Source organism: Artemia sp. Qi Xiang Cuo, chromosome 1 (genome assembly GCF_049724085.1).
Source record: "Artemia sp. Qi Xiang Cuo chromosome 1, ASM4972408v1, whole genome shotgun sequence".
NCBI lineage: Eukaryota > Metazoa > Arthropoda > Branchiopoda > Anostraca > Artemiidae > Artemia > Artemia sp. Qi Xiang Cuo.
In genome coordinates, this window is record NC_142794.1 from 66,146,533 (window position 1) to 66,171,592 (window position 25,060).

General features: G+C 32.4%; 1 protein-coding gene across 1 annotated transcript in view; it reads left to right on the plus strand.

Moving 5' to 3' along the window:
* The first annotated feature begins 19,546 nt into the window (after positions 1 to 19,546).
* Positions 19,547 to 25,060, plus strand: part of LOC148956614 (SPARC-related modular calcium-binding protein 2-like) — a 90,641-nt gene continuing 85,127 nt past the window's right edge. Inside the window, exon 1 of the mRNA XM_089086094.1 lies at positions 19,547 to 19,616. Within this exon, the coding sequence (XP_088942220.1) occupies positions 19,596 to 19,616 (21 nt within the window). The 5' untranslated portion in view covers positions 19,547 to 19,595. The remainder of the gene's footprint in view (positions 19,617 to 25,060) is intronic.

Consider the following 25,060-nt stretch of genomic DNA (forward strand, 5'->3'; position numbering starts at 1 on the left):
TCTATGGATTTTTCAAAGTTCATTTCAAATTTCTTTCATTGAAATGCAAGAGTTGAAATATTTCAGTAGTGTTTTGTCGTGGTTTACCTTGTCGAAGTTACATTCTTTTGATTTTTCAAAGTCATTTGAATTTCTTTCATTGAAATGCAAGAGTTGGATTTTTCAGTAGTGTTTTGTTGTGCTTTACCTTGTCACAGTTACATTTTCTGAATTTTTGAAAGTTCAATTTTAATTTCTTCCATTGAAATGCAAGAGTTGGAATATTTTAGTAGTGTTTTGTCATGGTTTACCTTGTCCTAGCTACATTCTATCGATTTTTCAAAGCTCATTTTGTTTTTCTATTTTTGAAATGCAGGACTTGTAATTTTTTACTAGAGTTTCGTTATTTTTTATCATGTCACAGACACAATTGATTTATTTTTAAAAGTTATTTTAGAATATTTGTATTTTAAACTATATAATTAAAATCTTTCAGTTGCGTTCTGTCTTGGTATACCTTGTCCAAGTTACATTCTCTTGTTTATTCAAAGTTCATTTTAATTTCTTTCATTAAAATGCAAGAGTTGGATTATTTCAGTAGTGTTTTGTTGTGCTTTACCTTGTCACAGTTACATTCTCTTAATTTTTCAAAGTTCATTTTTAATTTCTTTCATTGAAATGCAAGAGTTGGAATATTTCAGTAGTGTTTTGTCATGCCTTACATTTTCACAGTTACATTCTCTTGATTTTTCAAAGTTCATTTTGAATTTCTTTCATTTAAATGCAAGAATTGAAAAATTTCAGTAGTGTTTTTTCGTGATTTTCGTTGTCACAGTTACATTCTCTTAATTGTTCAAATTTAATTTTGAATTTCTTTCGTTGAAATGAAAGAGTTGGAATACTTCAGAAGTGTTTTGTCATGGTTTACCTTGTCACAGATACATTCTCTTGATTTTTCAAAGATCATTTCGAATTTTTTTCATTGAAATGCAAGAGTTGGAATATGTCAGCAGTGTTTTGTCGTGGTTTACCTTGTCACACTTACATTCTCTTGATTTTTCAAAGTTCATTTGAATTTCTTACATTGTAATGCAAGAGTTGGATTATTTCAGTAGTGTTTTGTTGTGCTTAACTTTGTCACAGTTACATTCTTTTAATTTTTAAAAGTTCATTTTGAATTTCTTTCTATGAAATGAAAGAGTTGGAATATTTCAAAAGTGTTTTGTCATGGATTACCTTGTCAGTCTTACATTCTCTTGATTTTTCAAAGTTCATTTTGGTTTTATTTTGGTGAAATGCAAGAGTTGGAATATTTCAGTAGTGTTTTGATGTGGTTTACCTTGTCACATTTACATTCTCTTGATTTTTCAAAGTTAATTTTGGTTTTATTTTGGTGAAATCCAAGAGTTGGAATATTTCAGTAGTGTTTTGTCGTGGTTTACCTTGTCACACTTATATTCTCTTAATTTTTCAAAGTTCATTTTGGTTTTATTTCGGTGAAAGGCAAGAGTTGGAATATTTCAGTAGTTTTTTGATGTGGTTTACCATGTTACACATACATTCTCTTGATTTTTCAGTGATCATTTTGAATTTCTTTCGTTGAAATGAAAGAGTTGGAATATGTCAATAATGTTTTGTTGTGGTTTACCTTGTCAGAGTTACATTCTCTTAATTTTTCCAAGTTCATTTTGAATTTTTATCATTGAAATGCAAAAGTTGGAATATTTCAGTTGTGTTTTGTCATGGTTTACCTTGTCAGAGTTCTGTTCTCTTGATTTTTTAAAGTTCATTTCGCTTTTCTTTCGTTGAAATGCAAGAGTTGGAATATTTCAGTAGTGTTTTGTCATGGTTTACCTTGTTACAGTTACATTCTCTTGATTTTTTAAAGATCATTTTGGTTTTCTTTCGTTGAAATGCAAGAGTTGGAATATTTCAGTAGTGTTTTGCTGTGGTTTATCTTGTCACAGTTACATTCTCTTGATTTTTCAAAGTTTATTTCGAATTTCTTTCTTTGAAATGTAAGAGTTGGAATATCTCAGTAGTGTTCTGTGGTGGTTTACCTTGTCACGCTTATAATATCTTAATTTTCATAGTTCATTTTGGATTTTTTTCATTGAAATACAAGAGTTGGAATATTTCAGAAGTGTTTTGTCATGGTTTATCATGTCACAGTTACATTCTCTTGATTTTTCAAAGTTCATAATGGATTTCTTTCGTTAAAATGCGAGAGTTAGAATATTTCAGTAGCATTTTGTCATTTTTTACGTTTTCACAGATACATTCTCTTGATTTTTCAAAGATTATTATGGTTTTTGTTAGTTGAATTGCAAGGGTTGGAATATTTCAGCAGTGTTTTGTTGCAGTTTACCTTGTCACACTTACATTCTCTTAATTTTTCAAAGTTCATTTGTAATTTCTATCATTGAAATGCAAGAGTTAGAATATTTCAGTAGTGTTTTGTTGTGGTTTATCTAGTCACAGTTACATTCTCTTGATTTTTCGAAGTTCATTTTGGATTTCTTTCGTTGAAATGCAAGAGTTGGAATATTTCAGTAGTGTTTTGTTTTGGTTTACTTAGTCACAGTTACACTTTCTTGATTTTTCAAAGTTCATTTTGGATTTCTTTCGTTGAAATGTAAGAGTTGGAATATTTCAGTAGTGTTATATCAAGGTTTACCTTGTCACAGATAAATTCTATCAATTCTCCAAAGTTCTTTTTGGATTTCTTACTTTGAAATTAAAGATTAGGAATGATTCAGTTATGTTTAGTCATGGTTTACATTGTCGTAGTTACATTCTATTGATTTTTCAAAGTTCATTTTGTATATCTTTCGTTGAAATGCGACAGTTGAAATATTTCAGTAGTGTTTTGTCTTGGTTTACCTTGTCACAGATACATTCTCTGGATTTTTCAAAGTTCATTTCGAATTTCTTTCATTGATATGGAAGAGTTGGAATATTTCAGTAGTGTTTTGTTATGGTTTACCTTATCAGTTTTATTATCTCCTGATTTTTAAGAGTTCATTTGAATTTCTTTAATTAAAATTAAAGGGTTGTATTTTTCAGTAGTGTTTTTTTGTTCTTTTAATTTCCCCAGTTAACTTTTAAGAATTTTACAAATTTAAATTGGAATTTCTGCCTCTGTAATGAGAGATTTTTAATATTTAAGTAGCGTTCCGTCCTTGTTTTCCATGTCATAGTTACATTCTCTTGATTTTCAAAGTTCATTTTGGATTTCTTTCGTTGAAATGCAGGAGTTGGAATATTTTAGTAATGTTTTGTCATGGTTTACCTTGTCACAGATACATTCTCTTGATTTTTCAAAGTTCATTTCCAATTTCTTTCATTGAAATACATGAGTTGGAATATTTCAGTAGTGTTTTGTCGTGGTTTACCTTGTCACAGTTACATTCTCTTAATTTTTCAAAGTTCATTTTAATTTCTTTCGTTTAAATGCAAGAGTTAGAATATTTCAGTATTTTTTTGTTCTGCATTACCTTGTCACAGTTACATTCTATTAATTTTTCAAAGTTTATTTTTAATTTATTTCAATGAAATTTATGAGTTAGAATATATCAGTTGTGTTTTGTCATGATTGACCTTTTCACAGTTACATTCTCTTGATTTTTCAAAGTTCATTTCGAATTTCTTTCGTTGAAATGCAAGAGTTGGATTATTTCAGTAATGTTTGGTTATGTTTTACAATGTCACAGATACATTTTCTTGATTTTTAAAAGTTGATTTTATATTTATTTCATTGAAATTAAAGAGTTGTAATATTTCAGTAGTGTTTTGTCGTGGTGAACCTTGTCACAGTTACATTCTCTTGTTTTTTCAAAGTTCATTTGAATTTCTTACATTGTAAAGTTCATTGTGGATTTCTTTCGTTGAAATATGTTTTGTTGTGCTTTACCTTGACACAGTTACATTTTCTTGATTTTTGTTAGGATAGGTTAGGCTAGATCAAGTTTGGTTAGGTTAGGTTATGTTAGGTTAGGTTAGGTTAGCCTACGTACGCACGTTTACGTAGGCTAACCAAACCTAACTTAACCTAACCTTACCTAATTTGATCCAGCCTAACCTAACCTAACCTAACAAAAATCAAGAAAATGTAACTGTGTCAAGGTAAAGCACAACAAAACATATTTCAACGAAAGAAATCCAAAATGAACTTTGACAAATTAAGAGAATGTAACCTTGCCAAAGTAAACCACGGCAAAACACTACTGAAATTTTGCAACTCTTGCATTTCACAAAAGAAATCCGAAAAGAACTTTGAAAGATCAAGAGAATGTAACTTTGACAAGATAAACCACGACAAAACACCACTGAAATATTCCAACTCATGCATTTCAATGAAAGATATCCAAAATGAACTTCAAAAAATCACAAGAATGTAACTCTGACAAGGTAAACCACGACAAAACACTACTGAAATGTTCTAACTCTTGCATTTCAACGAATGAAATTCAAAATGAACTCTGAAAAATCAAGAGAATGTATCTGTGACAAGGTAAACCATGACAAGACACTACTGAAATATTCCAACTCTTGCATTTCAATGAAAGGAATCCAAAATAAACTTTGAAAAATCAAGAGAATGTAACTGCGATAAGGTAAACCACAACAAAACACTACTGAAATATTCCAAATCTTGCATTTCAGTGAAAGAAATTCAAAATGAACTTTGCAAAATTAAGAGAGTGTAACTGTGACAAGGTAAGCCATGACAAAGCACTACTGAAATATTCCAACTCTTGCATTTCAACGAAAGAAATTCAAAATGAACTTTGAAAAATCAAGAAAATGTAACTGTGATAAGGTGAGCCACAATAGAACACTACTGAAATGTTCCATCTCTTGCACTTAAACAAAAGAAATCCAGAACGAACTTTGGAAAATTAAAAAAATGTAAGTGTGAATAGTTAAAACATAACAAAACGCTATTGAAATATTCCAACTCTTGCAGTTCATTGAAAAAAATAGAAAATAAACTTTGAAAGATTAAAAGAATGTAAGTGTGACAAGGTAAACCACATTAAAACTCTACTGAAATATTCCAACTCTTGCATTTCACCAAAATTAAACCAAAATGAACTTTGAAAATTCAAGAGAATGTAACTGTGACAAGGTAAACCACATCAAAACACTACTGAAATATTCCAACTCCTGTATTTCACCGAAATAAAACCAAAATGAACTTTGAAAAATTAAGAGAATACAAGTGTGACCATGAGAAAACACTTTTGAAATATTCCAATTCTTGCGTTTCACCAAAATAAAACCAAAATGAACTTTGAAAAATTAATAGAATGTAAGTGCGACAAGTTAAACCACATTAAAACACTACTGAAATATTCCAACTCTTGCATTTCACCGAAATAAAACCAAAATGAACTTTTAAAAAACAAGAGAATGTAAGCGTGACAAGGTAAACCATGACAAAACACTTTTGAAATATTCCAAGTCTTTCATTTCATCGAAAGAAATTCAAAATGAACTTTGAAAAATTAAGAGAATATAACTGTGACAAGGTAAAGCACAACAAAACACTACTGAAATAATCCAACTCTTGCATTTAAATGTAAGAAATTAAAATGAACTTTAAAAAATCAAGAGAATGTAACATTGAAACGATAAACCATGACAAAACACTACTGAAATATTCCAACTCTTGCATTTCAACGAAAGAAATTCATAATGAACTTTGAAAAATTAATAGAATGTAACTGTGACAAGGTAAACCATGAAAAAACACTACTGAAATATTCCAACTCTTGCATTTCAACGGAGGAAATTAAAAATGAACTTTGAAAAATTAAGAGAATGTAACTGTGACAAGATAAACCACGACAAAACACTACTGAAATATTCCAACTCTTGCATTTCAACGAAAGAAATTCAAAATGAACTTTGAAAAATTAAGAGAATATAACTGTGACAAGATAAACCACGACAAAACACTATTGAAATTTTTCAACTCATGCATTTCAACGAAAGAAATCCGAAATGAACTTCGAAAAATCAAGAGAATGTAACTGTGAAAAGGTAAGCCATCACAAAACACTACTTAAATATTCCAAATCTTGCATTTCTACGAAAGAAATTAAAAATAAACTTTGAAAAATTAAGAGAATGTAACTGTGACAAGGTAAAGCACAACAAAACACTACTGAAATAATCCAACTCTTGCATTTCAATGAAAGAAATTCGAAAAGAACTTTGAAAAATCAATAAAATGTATCTGTGACAAGGTAAACCATGACAAAACACTACTGAAATATTCCAACTCTTGCATTTCAACGAAAGAAATCCAAAATGAACTTTGAAAAATCAAGACAATGTAACTTTGACAAGGTTTACCATGACAAAACACTACTGAAATATTCCAACTCTTGCATTTCAACGAAAGAAATTAAAAATGAACTTTGAAAAATTAAGAGAATGTAACTGTGACAAGATAAACCACGACAAAACACTACTGAAGTATTCCAACTCTTTCATTTCAAGGTAAAAAATTCAAAATGAACTTTGAAAAATCAAGAGAATGTAACTGTGACAAGATAAACCACGACAAAACACTACTGAAATATTCAAACTCATGCATTTCAATGAAAGAAATTCAAAATGAACTTTGAAAAATCAAGAGAATGTAACTGGGACAAGGTAAACCATGACAAAACACTACTGAAATATTCCAACTCTTGCATTTCAACGGAAGAAATTAAAAATGAACTTTGAAAAATTAAGAGAATGTAACTGTGACAAGGTAAAGCACAACAAAACACTACTGAAATAATCCAACTCTTGCATTTCAATGAAAGAAATTCTAAATGAACTTTGAAAAATCAATAGAATGTGTCTGTGACAAGGTAAACCATAACAAAACTCTAGTAAAAAATTCCAAGTCCTGCATTTCAACAAAAGAAATACAAAATGAATTTTGAAAAATCAAGAGATCGTAGCTAGGACAAGGAAAACAATGACAAAACACTACTGAAATATTCCAACTCTTGCATTTCAACGAAAGAAATCCATAATGAACTTTGAAAAATTAATAGAATGTAACTGTGACAAGGTAAACCATGAAAAAACACTACTGAAATATTCCAACTCTTGCATTTCAACGGAAGAAATCAAAAATGAACTTTGAAAAATCAAGAGAATGTAACTGTGACAAACACTACTGAAATATTCCAACTCTTGCACTTCAACGAAAGAAATCCAACATTAAATTTGAAAAATTAAGAGAATGCAAGTGAGACAAGGAGAACCACAACAAAAAACTACTGAAATATTCCAACTCTTGCATTTCAACGAAAGAAAACCAAAATGAACTTTGAAGAATCAAGAGAATGTAACTGTGACAAGGTAAACCACATCAAAACACTGCTGAAACATTCTAACTATTACAATTCAACGAAAGAAAACAAAAATGATCTTTGAAATATCAAGAGAATGTAACTGTGACAAGATAAACCACGACAAAACACTACTGAAATATTCCAACTCTTGCATTTCAATGATAGAAATTAAAAATGAACTTTGAAAAATTAAGAGAATGTAACTGTGACAAGGTAAACCACAACAAAACACTACTCACATGTTCCAACTCTTGCATTTCAACGAAAGAAATTAAAAATGAATATTGAAAAATCAAGAGATTGTAACTGTGAAAAGGTAAACAATGACAGAACACTACTGAAAAATTTCAACTCTTTCATTTCAACGAAAGAAATCCAAAATGAACTTTAAAAAATCAATAGAATGTAACAGTGACAAGGTAAACCACGACAAAACACTACTGCAATATTCCAACTCTCGCATTTCAACGAAAGAAATTAAAAATGAACTTTGAAAAATCAAGAGAATGTAACTGTGACATGGTAAACCAAAACAAAACACTACTGAAATAATCCAACTCTTGCCTTTCAATGAAAGAAATCCAAAATGAACTTTGAAAAATTAAGAGAATGTAACTGTGACAAGGTAAACCACGACAAAACACTACTGAAATATTCCAACTCTTTCTTTTCAGTGAAAGAAATTCGAAATGAGCTTTGAAAAATCAAGAAACTGTAACTCTGACAAGGTAAACCACAACAAAACACTACTGAAATATTCCAACTCTTGCATTTCAACAAAAGACAACCAAAATGATCTTTTGAAAAATCAAGAGAATGTAACTGTGACAAGGAATACCAGGACAAAACACTACTGAAATATTCCAACTCTTACATTTCAATGATAGAAATTAAAAATGAACTTTGAAAAATTAAGAGAATGTAACTGTGACAAGGTAAAGCGCAACAAAACACTACTGAAATATTCCAACTCTTGCATTTCAACGAAAGAAAATCAAAATGAACTTTGAAAAATCAAGAGAATGTGTGACATGGTAAACAATAACAGAACACTACTGAAATATTCCAACTCTTGCAATTCAACGAAAGAAATCCAAAATGAACTTTGAAAAATCAAGAGAATGTATCTGTGACAAGGTAAACCATGACAAAACACTACTGAAATAATCCAACTCTTGCATTTCAATGAAAGAAATTCAAAATGAACTTTGAAAAATCAAGAGAATGCAACTGTGACAAGGTCAACAGCAACAAAGCACTACTGAAAGATTCCAACTCTTGAAATATTAATAAAATGTAACTGTGACAAGATAAACCACGACAAAACACTACTGAAATATTCCAACTCTCGCATTTCAACGAAAGAAATTAAAAATGAACTTTGAAAAATCAAGAGAATGCAACTGTGACATGGTAGACCATGACAAAATACTACTGAAATAATCCAACTCTTCCATTTCAATGAAAAAAAATTCAAATGAATTTTGAAAAATCAAGAGAATGTAACTGTGACAAGGTAAACCACGACAGAACACTCCTGAAATATTCCCACTCTTGCATTTCAACGAAAGAAATTCAAAATGATCATTGAAAAATTAAAAGATTGTAACTGTGACAAGGTAAACCACAACAAAACACTACTGAAATATTCCAACTCTTGCATTTCAACGAAAGAAAACCAAAATGATCTTTGAAAAATCAAGAGAATGTAACTGTGACAAGGTAAACCATGACAAAACACTACTGAAATATTCCAACTCTTGCATTTCACCGAAAGAAATTCAAAATGAACTTTGGAAAATCAAGAGAATGTAACTGTGACAAGGTAAACCGCAACAAAACACTACTGAAATATTCCAACTCTTGCATTTCACCGAAATAAATTCAAAATGAACTTTGAAAAATCAAGAAAATGTAACTGTGACAAGGTAAACAGCAACAAAGCACTAGTGAAATAATCCCACTCTTGCATTTTAACGAAAAAAATTCAAATAAACTTTGAAAAATCATGAGAATATAACTGTAATAGGGTAAACCATGAAAAAACACTATTGAAATAATTTAAATCTTGTATTTCAACGTAAGAAATCCAAAATGAACTTTGAAAAATCAAAGAGAATGTAACTGTGACAAGGTAAACCACGACAAAACACTACTGAAATATTCCAACTCTTGCATTTCAATGACAGAAATTCGAAATGAACTTTGGAAAATCAAGAGAATTTAATTGTGACAAGCTGAACTACAACAAAACACTACTGAAATAATCCAACTCTTGCATTTCAACGAAAGAAATTCAAAATTAACTTTGAAAAATCAAGAAGATTTAACTGTGACAAGGTAAACCATGACGAAACACTACTGAAATATTCCAACTCCTGCATTTCAACGAAAGAAATCTAAAATGAACTTTGAAAAATCAAGAGAATGTAACTGACATGGTAAACCACGACAAAACACTACTGAAATAATCCAACTCTTGCATTTCAATGAAACAAATTCAAAATGAACTTTGAAAAATCGAGAGAATGTAACTGTGACAAGGTAAAATACGACAAACCACAGCTGAAATATTCCAACCCTTGCATTTCAATGAAAGAAATTCAAAATAAACTTTCAAAAATTAAGAGAATGTAACTGTGACAAAGTAAACCATGACAAAACACTACTGAAATATTCCAACTCATGCATTTCAACGAAAGAAATTCAAAATGAACTTTGAAAAATCAAGAAAATGTAACAGTGACGAAGTAAACCACGACACAACACTACTGAAATATTCCAACTCTTGCATATCAACGAAGAAATTCAAAATGAACATTGAAACATCGAAAGAATGTAACTGTGACATGGTAAACCTCAACAAAACACTACTGAAATATTCCAACTGTCCTAGTCGATTACGTCATTCTATGCCCATATATGGACTCCCGTCATGACCTTCTGATAGGGTTCTACCGATTATGTAATCAATTTCTCAGAAATCCAACTGTCCTAGTCGATTACGTCATTCTATGCCCATATATGGAGTCCCGTCATGACCTTCTGATAGGGTTCTACCGATTATGTAGTCAATTTCTCAGAAATCCATTTATACTAATCGATTACGTCATTCTATGCCCATAAATGGATTCCCGTCACGAGCTCCTGATAGGGTTCTACCGATTATGTAATCAATTGCTCGGGAATTTTCTCCCTTCGATTACGCAATCAATTTCTTGGAAATCCTCTCCCCTCGAGGGATTCTATGCCCCTATATGGAGTCCCATCATCTGCTCATGAGGTTAGGTTAGGTTACGCAATCAATTTCTTGGATATCCTTTTTCCCTCCCGAATCCTAGATCAATATATCTCTTCCCCACCTTCCCCTTAGAAACAACAAATTAATTGCCCTTTTTTGAATCAATAATTCCCCTTAGAAACAACAAATTAATTCCCCTTTCGTGAATCAATAATTCCCCTTAGAAACAACAAATTAAGTCCCCTTTCGTAGATCAATAATTCCCCTTAGAAACAACAAATTAATACCCCTTTCTTGACAAATCAATCAACCTTGACATCATCCGTCAGACAATAATAAACTTCACCCGGAAACAATTCTCCTGGACGAGCACCAAAGACATTAATAAACTTCGCCCGGAAACAATTCTCCTGGAGGAACTCCAAGGACATTAATAAAATTCGCCCCGGAAACAATTCTCCTGGACGAACATCAATTTCTCGGAAACGTGTTCTCCCTGGGGATTTCATGCCCATATATGGTGCCGCCCGTCACGAGCTCATGAGGTTAGGCTAGGTTACGCAATCAATTTCTCGGAAACGTGTTCTCCCATGAAAAACAACAAATAAATTGACTAACACTCATAACCATCAAAGAAAAATCCATCAAAGTGGGGAAAATCCTGTTTTTTCAAGTGAGAAAAATCCTGTTTTTTCATTCTCACTGACAAAAATAATAAAAACAGACATAAATTATTGTTGACATCCAAGAAAAACAACAAATAAATTGACCAACACTCATAACCGTCCAAGAAACATCCATCAATGTGAGAAAAATCCTGTTTTTTCAAGTGAGAAAATCCTGTTTTTTCATTCTCAGTGACAAAAACCATAAAACAGACATAAATTACTGTTGACATCCAAGAAAAACAATAAATAAATTGACCAAGACTTATAACCATCCAAGAAACATCCATCAATACGAGAAAAATCCTGTTTTTTCAAGTGATAAAAATCCTTTTTTTTCATTCTCAGCAAGAAAAACCATCTCCCTAGGGACTCTATACCCATATATGGTGTGCTGTCACGAGCTCATGAGGCCTTTCTACTCATATTATCTATTTAGAATTTATATAACATAGTAATTATATTATACAATTCGAATTTTTGCCCAAAGTTTTTTTTTTTAGAATGATCGGGAGCATGTGCCTGTCCACACTTGATCATTAATTTGTGACGTTCTTCTTTCCCGAGGAATTAAAGACGGGACCGTATTTCCACTAAGACAGAATGAAGTATCTCTCTTATGCCGCGTCTCTCGGCTTCCCCACTACAATATTACAAAAGAAGTTATTGATCCAAAGACCAATAAGTTCGTGCTCAGATTGAGTTCTGACACTTCCGTTTAAATCTGGTGAAATTAATACTACTGGAAATAGCGTTTTGTTCCCCTTTTTCTTGTAATCATCCTAATAACAGAGGAAAGGATTTCAAGTTCACGGAGAAATATTTCAGGATGTGAAAATACTGATGCTTTAGGATCGTGAATCTGCCAAAGTGGGTTACAATTATCATGATTATTATAAGCTCACGAACTTTTGAAATTCAGTGCAAAGGAAAGACTGTGTTTGTGATTGAAATGGATCGAAAAAGTTGTAGTCTCTTTAGTAGTTTGTTTCTGTTTTCTGCAATTAGCTTGAATATTGGTCAAATATATCTTTCGTTGACGTAGCAATAAAAAAGTTGATTATATGAAACCCAAGAAATTACCCAACTCTTTTTTTCTATTCCCCGTAGTTCAATATTTCTTTTGGGGAACACAGAATCCATAAAAATTGTGTCATCAAAATCATATTTTTGCCTTTAATTTTGTCCGTCTTTTTTTTCAGAAAATGTGTACAATTTGTCCAGCCTCTTATATTTTTAACTAGTAGTTAAATAATTTGACCTTGATTATTCTAAAGGTGTTCTCTGCGATTTCTTGCTGTTGAACTTTTATTTACTGTTCAGCGCCTTAAAATCAGAAAGCACAATTGATGCTTCTATGTTAAACGGCTTTTAAGATAATTGGTGGTTTCATTTCCGAATTAAATTTCTGATTTCATTTCCGTCGTCTTTTCTTTCCTCACTCACAGAAATTATTGTAATTTTTCATATCGAAATTTTTTTTTTAGTTAAAAAAATAAGAAAATACTTTTAATGAAAAATCTCTATTTGGTATTTTTTGGAAAAAAAAACCTGAAAAACTAGCATAACGATCCCTCTAGATTTTGAAAAATTTTGGTCCTTCCCCCCCTCCCTCTCCCTCTCCTTTAAATTTTCATCAACTGACGCCACTGATCAGTATGTTAAAAATTATTCTTTATTAAGTGTTTTATGCCAAGGCTATTGGTTACTATGCAATGAAAAGTTGTTGTTTTTTTGTTTCTTCGAAAACAGTACGTATTGAAGCTGAGATTATTTTTGAAAGAATATCACCCTTTTTTTATATTTTAACGTATAATCCATATATTATTGAAACTAATCTGATAAGCGACTACGTGAAATATCAGTCAAATATAGCACTTTCTGCCATCTAGCGTATACATGCCTAGTTACTAGTTTAGCATAGTAGATTTTTCATGAATGAACTGAGGTACAAATAAACTATTGGTAATTAGGTAATGGAACAAAGGATATATTTATTTTAACAGGTTTGGAGATAATAAGGTAGAACTTTCCTTCAATTAGGAATGATTTATTCGCTGTTATCCTTAATTAACTTTGAAATACCTTTGGATACGTCTTCAATCTGGCTATCAGAACCGTGTCAGATCCCAGAACGGTGTATCAGCGCTTTTCAAAGTTTTACACTGTTTCTAAACTGTAGTTTAGGAACTTACGTGTAGATATACTGTTTAACGCTATAATAAAAATCCCGCATCTGCTCATATTTTTGAGATATATTCAGATACATTCTTTTCAAGTATCTTTAAATTTTTTTTTATAGTTTGAGTAACGTGGAGTCAAACACCAGGTTACGATGACGCGAATTTGAAATGGAAAGAACTCGTCATTTCAGATAAGCAAACAAATCATTTTCTTTAACCTATTTCTTACTCTGCTATGATACCTCAGTCTCCCAAAAATACAAAAACACAAAGATATATGTAAGTGCTATAGAATATTCTAAACCATATATCTCACCTTTATTTGGAAATATAGGTAGAACATTCCAAAGTCTCTTCTTCAGAGGTGGTTTTTGGGGAGGGAGAGAGGGGATTCTTGCCCCATGCGCAGAAACTTTAGGTTCGCAAAATTTCAAACAAAATCTCACGGTTATAATTATTTTGTAATTTTTGAAATTTTATTAATAAAGTAGAGGGCGCAGCTCTTGAAAACTAAAAGAATTAATAATAGTTAAATAGTTTAAACAACAAACAAAAATAAATTATTAATTATTTAATCGAAAATATTTTTGTTATCAAGCGACAGTTTTGTTAAAGTTTGGACTGAAAATTTTATGGCAGACAGGAGGGGGGGGGGGCTTGTCAAGATTTTGTTCCGGGTGCAAGAGAGATCAGAACCGCTATATTTTCTTCATATTCTTTTTATTTGTCTTACTCTACCTTTGGCGTCTCAAAATGAAACTTGGAGTGAAATATTTTAGGGGATAATTGTCTGCGGTGGGGGGGATGAGGTCATCTAGACACGGAATTGTATATGTATTTAGGATTTTTATTCACATCTTCAGAACTAAGCTTAAGTGACTCTCCCGCTGAATTTTCTAATACCGATAAGATAACATTTTATATTTTTGACTAGGGCTCATCGTCTTGCTATAAAGTTGACGGTTAGTTTTGTTGTATGAAAGTAATGTCTAATTTGGGTTAGCAGATTAGTAGCGGAATGATTTTAATATTTCTAGTTGACAGAACAAAAAGTTCAGTCAAACGAATTATTTAAACAAAACAAAATTAGCAATCGGTTGTGTCGAATATGTAATAAATGTTCTTGTCAGCAACCTAAAACTAGGAGAAACAAACACGAGAGAGAGAGAAGAACTAAGACAACGAAAATGAAGAAGCGAACCGAGAAACAAAGCAATAGAAAAGCAGTTATTAGTCCAGTTAAAAGGATGAAGACTCTTACAATTATCTGAATCGGTCTGCTTTCCAAATTTATTTAGTCATCTCTCAGCTGTGAGGAAAGAATCTCTTCAAAGCCCATGTGCTATTTAAGAATATTTGCATTATGCGCTTCGGTGCTTGATCCTTGGATGGCAGAACATATCTTTCTTTTGTTTTTTCATTGTTTAAGAGCTAAATATAAATTGGTGATTTTATTAGTATGAATTATCCATGGAATGAGATCTAGTCAGTGTACAGAATTTTTTTTTTACTTCTTGCCTGTGTAATGGTAAGTAAATATTTAGTAGTCTTGTAATTTAGTGCCTCATTTTTGTACAATTTTCCCCTTTTCTTATCGTGAGGTTTGCCTATTTTTTGTTATGCTTATTTAAATAAATTTATTTAAAATCTTTTCAAATCTTGTCATTTTTTCTCAGATTATCGGGTTACGCCAAATTTTGCTAATTACGGTAAAATTATTAGGAAAAATATGGAAAACTCCTAAAATAATCAGATCTTGGAAACCAGGCTTCGAGGCCACCCTCTAAATATCGGCTTCATTAGAGTGAAGTGCTCTTCAAGGTTCGAGTGGCTGATTTTTTTTTTTTTGCAAAAAAATTTTCAGTGTCGATCCATATTTATAGTAATATGTCAAAATTTTATAACACAGTTCGTGATAATAAGCTGTAAGTAAAGAGAGCCACCGGCTAATAGCAATAGAAATTCTAAATACGCATAATTTTAGAATCAAATATATACCAAGAGAATTGGTTGAATATCTTGACTTTGAACATATTCAAATCAGTTAGTCTAAAGCTATCCGTCAAAATTTGCCAACCTCAGAAAACCTAGTCTATTTTAGTAAAAGAAACAAGACACCCCAAAAAGATAATTAATTTTAATGAAAATTACACCATTAAATTCAGCTTATCAGAGAACCTGTATTACGGAGTTTTCAAGCACACATCTGCAAAAATGTGTAATTTTTCTGGTTTCTTTTTTTTTAAGAAGAATGATCACGAATGCGTGTTTATTTGTTGTTTTTTTTTGTTCAGTTTTTTTTTTCTAAGGGGTGACTTTATGCAGCAAATGGTCCTGGAAGATCAAGAAAAGCTAATGTGACTGGGGATTAATAGCGCCCTTCTTAAGCTGAAAACACATTACGACCTTTTCTGGTATAAAACTGCAATTTTGGCCCAAAGTGGGCCGAAAAGTAATCTAGTGGTAATTCTTAGTTAACCAATCAGTTAGCAAGTAATTCCCTTTCTGGTAATAATATTCTTTTGTATTGTTATTCTGAAGTGCTTACAATATAACGGACAAATTCAGATCTTTTTTATTCCTTTCAGCTGTGAGATGTGCTCTAAACAGAACATTTTATTGTATCAAACGTGTTGCTTGAACACTCTTGCCAGTCAAATCTGTGGTAAAATAAGGTTAGGAGGCCCAAATTTTCTTTTGATTTTGGCTTAAAACGGTTGGCATAACTTGTGTATGTATTTTATACTATTAAATCTAAATACCCTAAAACAATGACTAAAATGTGCAATGTTAACATCACTAAAAAAAAATTTTTTTAAGTGATGTGATGTGTTTTTTAGTGATGGGTCACCAACGTGACGCTTTGTATTTTAAGTTGGAAATATTTTCTCATTGCTTCATCCCCTTTCACACACAATTCGATGCAAGACATAATATAAAGGGCATTTATTTCTTTAGTATAAAGAATAAAAATATTTTACTTGTTTAGTTTTGAAAAATGACAAGTTTTGAAAAATTAAATGACCTATATCTTTTAATTTCAGATTATTTCAAAGGAATTATATTAACTTGCCCAAACAAAACTGGATATTGTACACACAATAGAAACTAGCGTAATTTCTAACCATAAAAAGTACCGTATGCCACTTACGGTAATACACGAGCAAGATTCAGCAATATGAAAACATCAGGATTCAAAGACATACTTTAGTGCTTTTTGGCAGCAAGTCAAATAGCTCTTACGCTTCTTTTAGACGAATAGACGATTTGTATTGGAATTGTGGTGCTCGCATAAAAGAAAAGAGAAAGCAATAGCTTCTGCTTAAAAGAGAAGAGAAAGCGAAAGCAATAGAAAAGAGAAAGCAATAGATACAATAAAAATTGTTTTGCTTGGTGCTTACGAGCTTCAAAATATGAATACCACCAGATATATAAAAAAAGATTATATAAAAAATAAAAAAAAAAATTTTTTTTTTTTCCTTAAAATTTGTTATAATTAAATTAAATTTCCCGTTTGAAAGTGTGAGTGAAGAGAGTTGATACAATGGAAATTGCTTTTGCTTGATGCTTACGAGCTTCAAAATATTTAAATAAGTCGAACATCCACCGCATGGCTAATATGGGATTGAAGTTCATTTGTGATGCAAATGAGTGGTATATTTAGATGGAAGATGCAATTCTAAGTATATCTGTGCACCTGCGGGGGAGGGGGGTATATAGTTTGTGAGTATATAGGTTCTAAGAAAGTCAGGAATTTCATAGAAAAACTGGGAAAACAAGGGAAAAATTGAGGATAACGGTTCTCCCCCTGCAAAATGGGCTAACTAGAATTATTCTCCATATTCTGGAGTAAGAATTGTCTTGTTAATGTGTTTCCCTATGTCCAGTTGGACTTCTTTGAATGTAGTACCCACTACTTCAGTATTATTATCAAAAGTGTTATTAAAGGATAAGAATTATTATAAATTTTTTTGTTCTTTTAACTGAAAACGATGGGCTCAAGACAGATTTGGTTTTAAATAATATAGATACAAAATTGATTAAATTTATAAAGGAAAAAAAGTCAGTGTTCAGGATAAGAGTTAAAAAGATCAAGTGATGAATAGCTCAATCCGTTTTGCACCCCTCGTTGTTACCTAAATTCACAGATTCTCGAGAGAAAACAATATTTTTAATATTAAGTCCATTTTGAAAGAGAGTTTAAAAAAAGTAATACTTATTATATATTTTGTCTTCTCCCAGACTAAAAGGTCTTTAGTCTTCTCAATGACCAAAATTTCTTATTAACAAAGATTCAAACTTTAGCTGCCAAGGGCAAGTATTCTTACTGCTGCGCAATCAAGGGTTTTATAATAGCCTTTGTTTTATGCCTTGTGATGTGCCCAACCACCTGTTTACGCTGTTTTAGTTATATAAGGGGGGGATTGGTATTGAACTATTGCACTGTCATAAGGGGATGCAGAAAAGAGGGAGAAATTTTGATGTTTTATAATTGCACTGTCATCGAAAGGGTATATACTGATAAAACTTACACAGATAAAAGCATGATAGTATTACACTGAAAAAACATACACTAATAAAAAATAGTAATTTGAACATTCGGGTTTTGGGAAGTGGTTGAAAAATGGCCCACAAACCTATGAGACAAAAGTATCAACAGGTCGGTAAGTTGAGAAAAACGAGTTTAAAAAAGGTCCACAAAATACCTTAAATCTGCTACTGTTTCCAAGCAGGTCAAAAAAAGTCCACCAACTTCCGTATTTTAGTAAAATTGTATGAAAAATAATATAAGTAAAATGACTTATGTCATGGGTATAATAATCTCGACCTAAATTCAATCTATAAAAATCAGAGGCTATTCTTTTTAATTGAAGCGACAATTACTCGTCACTGGTTATGTCCCCTGGTAGCTCTGTAATTAAGACTGTTAACCATATCTCATACTTAGGGGGGCTCCTTTTGGCTCTTGTAGTCGCTCATAATTCAATCGTTTCAAGAAACTTCGGTTTAATCATTGTTAGCTCGCCAGTTTTTACAATGCTGTCATGTTGCCTTATATGTTGTAGCTTTCTGAAAGATTTTCAGTAAAATTAATACAGCAAAAATCCACCTTCATCCGATTTACCAAATATATGCGTCGCATTCCACTTTGGAGGGTCACCTTAAGGTTGAATAGCAATAATAAGATAACCACCCCAGAAATAACAGTTTCAAAACTGTGTGAAAATATCAAAAGCCAATAATAGATTAGCCTTGGAGTAGGGTTCAAATTTGATTTATTTTCGGCTAGCTGTTTTTTTTCTTGTCTCGTTTTAGGCTACACTTTATGCTGTTGTCCTCCTTTTGTAAGCCTAAACGTTTCTTCTTTTTTCAATTTATGCTCCGTCCTCTCCATGCTTTAGTAGATGGGATCTTGATTAAATTAAATAGATATATAGAAACATGTTTTCACAGAATTCTTTATTGTAGAATATAGTATTAACTTTTCTCTTAAGGACACTCTAGACAGTCAATCATTTTGATTAGCTTGACCTAGAAGGTCAAGCTTCCGTCAATCAGTTGATAAAAGTACGATTGAGCATCTAGTGACCTGTTTGGCAGTTGAGTCATGCGTTGACGGATATTGATAGAAAGTCAAAATGACTATATTGGCTCCTTGACCGCCAATCATGCTTTAATCGATTTATTCATCGAAGCTTTTGATAAAAATGATTGACCGTCTAGGGTGTCCGTTATAATTTTAATTTTCAAAGGTTATTGAGTGCGTAATAGTTTTATACTAAACTTATTTTGTTTTCAAGAATGAGGTGGTTATAAAGTCTTTTATTCTATATAGACGAATTATTTGAAGTTTTACTTTTAAATAATATGTCCATGGGATACCCTGGGTTCCAAACCCATGGATTATAGTAGTTTGAAACGTCCATGCGATACTACGCTTATTGCATATCATTGTACATTTATGATTACTTAAGAGGCATCTATGTATTTCTTCAAAAATAAGGCAGAAAAATCTGAACTTATGCTCCATGTGCGGCTATCAGTGAAAATTTCCACATGAGTAGTTCGAATATATACCAAGACAGTGAAAACTTCAGAGCGAGACTTGTACTCTCTATTATTTCTGGACGCCCCATTTGGATAGTGGAGATTAGAACCCAAGATGATAATCCCGGTTTACATGGTGAGGAAAAAATTGTATTGAGAAGGCCTTGGTCAAGCTAGGCTATATCTTATTAGGCCTATAATTTGTTGAATTTAAAGCTTTTTTAGGCTTATGCAAGCTAAAATATCGCAGTATAAGTAATTCTTACTTAATAATTGGTTACATTTTTGAATATTTAATCAAGATTATTCAACCAGTTAAGGATAGGTCTGCTTATAGGCTATTCAATTATGAGTTTGGCTTCTAAAATTAGAAATATATTATTTTATTTCCATTTCAATGCTCTGGACATCCACCACATGGCTAATATGGGAGTAAAGCTCATTTGTGATGCAAATAGATGTTACATTGAAATTGAAGATGCAATGCTGCATATGTATTTGCAGATTAGAGGATAGGCCTACTCTGTGAATACATAGCCTAGGTTCTTTCTTAGAAAAACTAGAATAACAAGAATAGATGTGAAGATAAAGGTTCTTTCCCTGCAAAATGTGTTAACTAGGACTATTCTAGGCCTATGTATTATGGAGTAAGAATTGTATTCTTAATAGGCCTGTGTTTCCTTGTGTCCAGCTGGGCTCCTAAGCTTAAAATACTGGTTGGCTGGTTGACTAATTTAAAGACTTGTATATATATACACTGTCAAATTAGCCATCTGGTGGTATCCCTAAATGGATCTAAATATATTCTAGGCCTAGCTCTAGAAAAAATGCAATTATTTATGGATTTTTGTTAGGTAAAATGTCCCAGTAGTTTTGACAGCTACTATTATTGACTTACAAATAAAGTAAACATACCATTCAATGCCTTTTTTTATGCTCTTTCCAAATATAATAATCATTTTTGTTGGAAATAAATTTTACCACCACCCCCATTTATACCAATTTAGGGCTCCCAATTAGATTTACCCAATCAGTTGAAATGCATTATTATGAAGAATTTGGCAAAAACCCACTTTGGCGAGACCATAGTTTCCAAAGCAGAAATTCAACTTGAGAGTCTTTTAAGCCAACATAGGCTGATTGAGTCACAATCAGAATGCCTGACGGCTAATTAATGTGTGACTTTTTGTTTTTAACAGATTTATCCCTTTTTAATAACATTGCTTTTAATCATCCCTATATAGAAAGTAATCAGCATGCCAACCCTATAAGCAGCCCCCCTGGTACCCTAACCATGCTAGTTGTAAATACCTTGATATTCTTGATTTTGCTACCAATGTGAAGCCAAAACTTGTAAATAATAATTATCTTAATGTTCTTTACTTCAACATCAGAAGCATCCAGAATAAGTGGCTCAAGTTTAAAGATCTAATTTCATTCAATGGCATCTGCCCTTTTGACGTAATAGGATTAACAGAGACATGGCTTTCTGATAATGATGACACTAGTGATTTTTACTCCCTGGTTACCAAATAATCCATATTCCCAGGAGAATGACAAAGTGTTCTGGGGGTATCTCACTTTACATCCATTCAAATGTAAATTTTACTATGCTATCAGAGTGCGAATCTATTTTCTCTACACAAATAAATCCCCGATGTATTTATTCAATAATTGTTAACATAGTTATCGGCCAAAATTCCTAAATACTCTACTTATTTTATAAACCTCCTCCATTTCTGACCTCATGTTTTTGTAATCTGTTTGATGATTTCTCTAATTTTATTAACCTACCCCATAAAAAGGCAATAGTTCTTGGGGACTTTAATTGCAACCTACTCAATGTTGGTAAAAATATTGAATCTGACACTTTTTTTGAATTGGTAACCGCAAGTGGTCTTCTACCCACAATTTTTTTCCCCAGTAGAGTCAATCCTGTGAGATCAACTTCAATATTAGTTGATAACATTTTTGTATCCACTTCCCTGGGAGATGACCTGTTCTCAAATATAATATTTTCAGATATGTCAGAAAATTTTCCTATTTACTTGTCACTACCTTCGCAACCACTACCTCTACACTCTAGAATTAATATCTCAACACCTACTAGAAACTACAGCTCTGGAAATATAACCTATTTTATCGATTACCTAAGAACCACTGACTGGTCCGATGTCTTAAATTGTCAAGACTCAAGAGGTAAATTCTGCCACAAATGGTTTTGTACAGGCTAAGTGAGATTATCCATTCAACTTTTCCTATTCGTAAACCTAACCAGAAAAATATCCCTATATGCCCCTGGATGTCACATATATCGTAAAAACAAATTATATAAGTTAGTCTGTAAGACCGGTAGTGATATTGACCTTTCAAATTATAAAAACTTATACACTACACTCATCCGTGAAGCAAAGAAAAATTATTAATATACAAAAATTCTCAATTGCAAAGGAAACCTGAAAAAGATTTCGTCCACCATTAATGATATACTCTCAAAAAATAGAAAATCAAAGTCAATACCTATTCGCCTTAAAGACACAAATGGTAGATTAATTGACCCTTTACATGCACCTGATGCATTTAATAATTATTTTTCTAATGTTCTTCATACTGACTATTATACTCCCGCTCCTCCTTACAAGCTGTATTCCCCTGCTTCAATTCTAGATCCATGTTTTTCTGTCTAACTGATAGTAGTGAGGCACTTCAAATTATTAGCTCTCTTCCTATTTGCCTTACACCTGACTGTCTTGGATTAAGTAATAAGCTCCTGAAGACCAATATCTCCTTTTGTTTACGAGCCCATCAAGCATATTGCCAACATATCTTTAACCCACGGAGTTTTCCCTGATTTACCAAAGTCAGCCATTGTTATTCCAGTTCTTAAAAAGGGCAATCCAACTGAGATAGGTAATTATAGTCCAATCTCAATTCTTCCTGTTATATCCAAAGTGCTCAAGAGAATCATCTTCAGACGTCTGTCTCCCTTTCTGTTTGACAGTCAGCACTCCGTTTCTTTGATTTCTCCTCACCAATATGGCTTTGGGCCGAAATTTTCAACTTCTCATGCTCTAATTGACACCACACAGTTCATACGCTCACAACTTGACCTTAAAAAAACTGTATTGGGCTTATTTTTGAATTTTTCTAAGGCCTTTGACATGGTAGATCATAGTATTTTAATAAGTAAATTAAATAGTTACGGTATTCGTGGTGTTCCCCTCCGTTGGTTTGATTCTTATCTATCTGGAAGGGTACAGAGTGTGAGCCTAGGTGGAGTATCCTCTCAGCCCTTACCTGTTTGGAGGGGTGTCCTGCAGGGCTCCATTCTAGGCCCTATTTTATTTCTCCTATATATCAATGATTGTGTTATGGACCTGGGCCCTTCAGTGTATCCTGTATTATTTGCTGATGACAGCAACTTCTTCATCACTGGCTCCAATTTACCATCGGCAATAACCTCTGCCCAAGTCCTTCTGAACAGAGTCCAGGCGTGATGCCTTACGAATAACATGACCATTAATAGCAAAAAAAGTCAAATAGTATTATTCAGAACCCCCTACAACAAAGACGTAATTCAACCTGCTCTTGGTCTGAGGTACTCCTCCGACATCCTCCCACAAGTGGAGGTTGCCAAGTTTCTTGGTGTATTTATTGACTCATGCTTGTCATTCTCTAATCATATTTCTTACATCACAGCAATAATTTTGAGACTAGTAGCTATGATTAACCGAGTGAATTATTTTCTTCCTCCTTACATCCTAGTTACCCTCTATTATTCCTTTATTTTTCCTTACCTTTCTTATTGCAGATCAGTTTGGGGAAATAAAAACGGTCCTTCACTAAAAAACTCAAATTTGCCCAAAACTGTGCCATTAAAGCAGTTTTTCGGCTTCCCGTCTATATCCAACCCGTGATTTGTATTCAGATTTTGGCATAGCTCCACTTGATCAAATCATACAAAAACTAAACTTATCGCTTGCTTACTCTGCTTTCCACAATAATCTTCCTCCTCAACTACTTACCTATTATAATATTAATAATTCGGAAACCCACTGTCTCCGTTCATCCAATAGAGCCTTCAAAATTCCTAAATACTTTTCAAGTGCTGCCCAGCAGTCTCCCATTTACAAATCTATTATTGAATGGAAGAAAATACCCTCCAACGTTGAACTAGCCACAAGTTTCTGCAAGTTGTATAAAAATATAACAAAACTTGATAATATAATTTAATCTTTCCATTATTAACTAATTTGCTTTAATTACCCATGTTTTATTCTTCTATTTTCTTTTTCAGTGTTACTTTAATTCTTTCTTTTTTTGGTCCTTAACAAGTTATCTTCTAGGATCTTTATTATTATTATTATTGATGTTTGTGTTATGTTTTTTCTTGAATAAAATTGAATTGAATTGAAATATTTGACCTTTGTGAATCAAGATAAAATTTTTTGATCAGATGTCCTTGAGGAGATTGCAACTAAAAAGGTCATGGGAGGAGGACTGGTTGCACTCCGGCCTTTTTTTTCAACATTCCTTCAACTTGCCCTGAAAGTTTCAACTTAATATCCTCAGGTTTATACCCTTAGTTGTTCTCGACATATTACAGATACAACGTCATTTAAAACTGGATGCACATTGTACCTCTTGATTTAGTTGAAGATGCTCCTAAATATTTACCAAACAATGTGACAGCTGATACCATCAGCCACTGTAAATGTTCCTGGTATTTCCTTTCACAACCAATTAAGGAATAAATTGATTGTGTGTGTGCTTTTTGATTGTGTTTGGCATTCTTCTTGACATTTCCCTAAAGTTTGACCTTAATGCTGCATGCTTTTTTTTATTTATAGGATCAAACATGCTTTTTATCTTTTCTTGATAAAAAAACTTATATATTAACAACAGGCAACTTGTATAACTTACAGCCCTTGCACCAGAGGCTGAGGGTTATGAAACATAGTTGTTTAACTATGGTGTAGTCTTATTTAACCTTTAAACTGTTTTAAATAAAATGACCGTCTCAAAATTTAGATCGGATGTATTTAATTCTGTATTTATTGGAAGGCTCAATGAGAGCTGAGATGTTTTGGCATCAAAATACACCCTTTGAGTTATCTCCCTTTCTTCCTAGCTACAAAACAATTAGATAATCCTATTGCAGAAGTTTCAGTTCCTTTTTCAGTTTTTTTATTTGTCTGTTGCTTACAGATAGTATTTGTCATTGGGAAACATACGGAAATTTTTTGTGCGGGGATTTTCTGGGGGATCTTTCATTAGAAGAAAGTATTTGCACGGAGGGGAGGGGGGCAAGATTTACACATAAATTCCTCTTTTCCACTTCCCTTAGAACTTCTCAATTAAACTAAAAAATAACACGACTGAAAGAAGATTTTTAAATTTTGAAAACCATAATTTCCGCAGGGGGGGTTATTTTCCAGGTGATGGGGTTTCCGTGGGTGGAGGAGAGTAAATATCCCACGGGGGAGGGGGGTAAACCCTTAGACCCGTAGAAAGTGACAGGGTGAAGGGAACCCCCATTAACAGACATAAAAAAGAGAAATAAATCTGGATTTAAGAGTT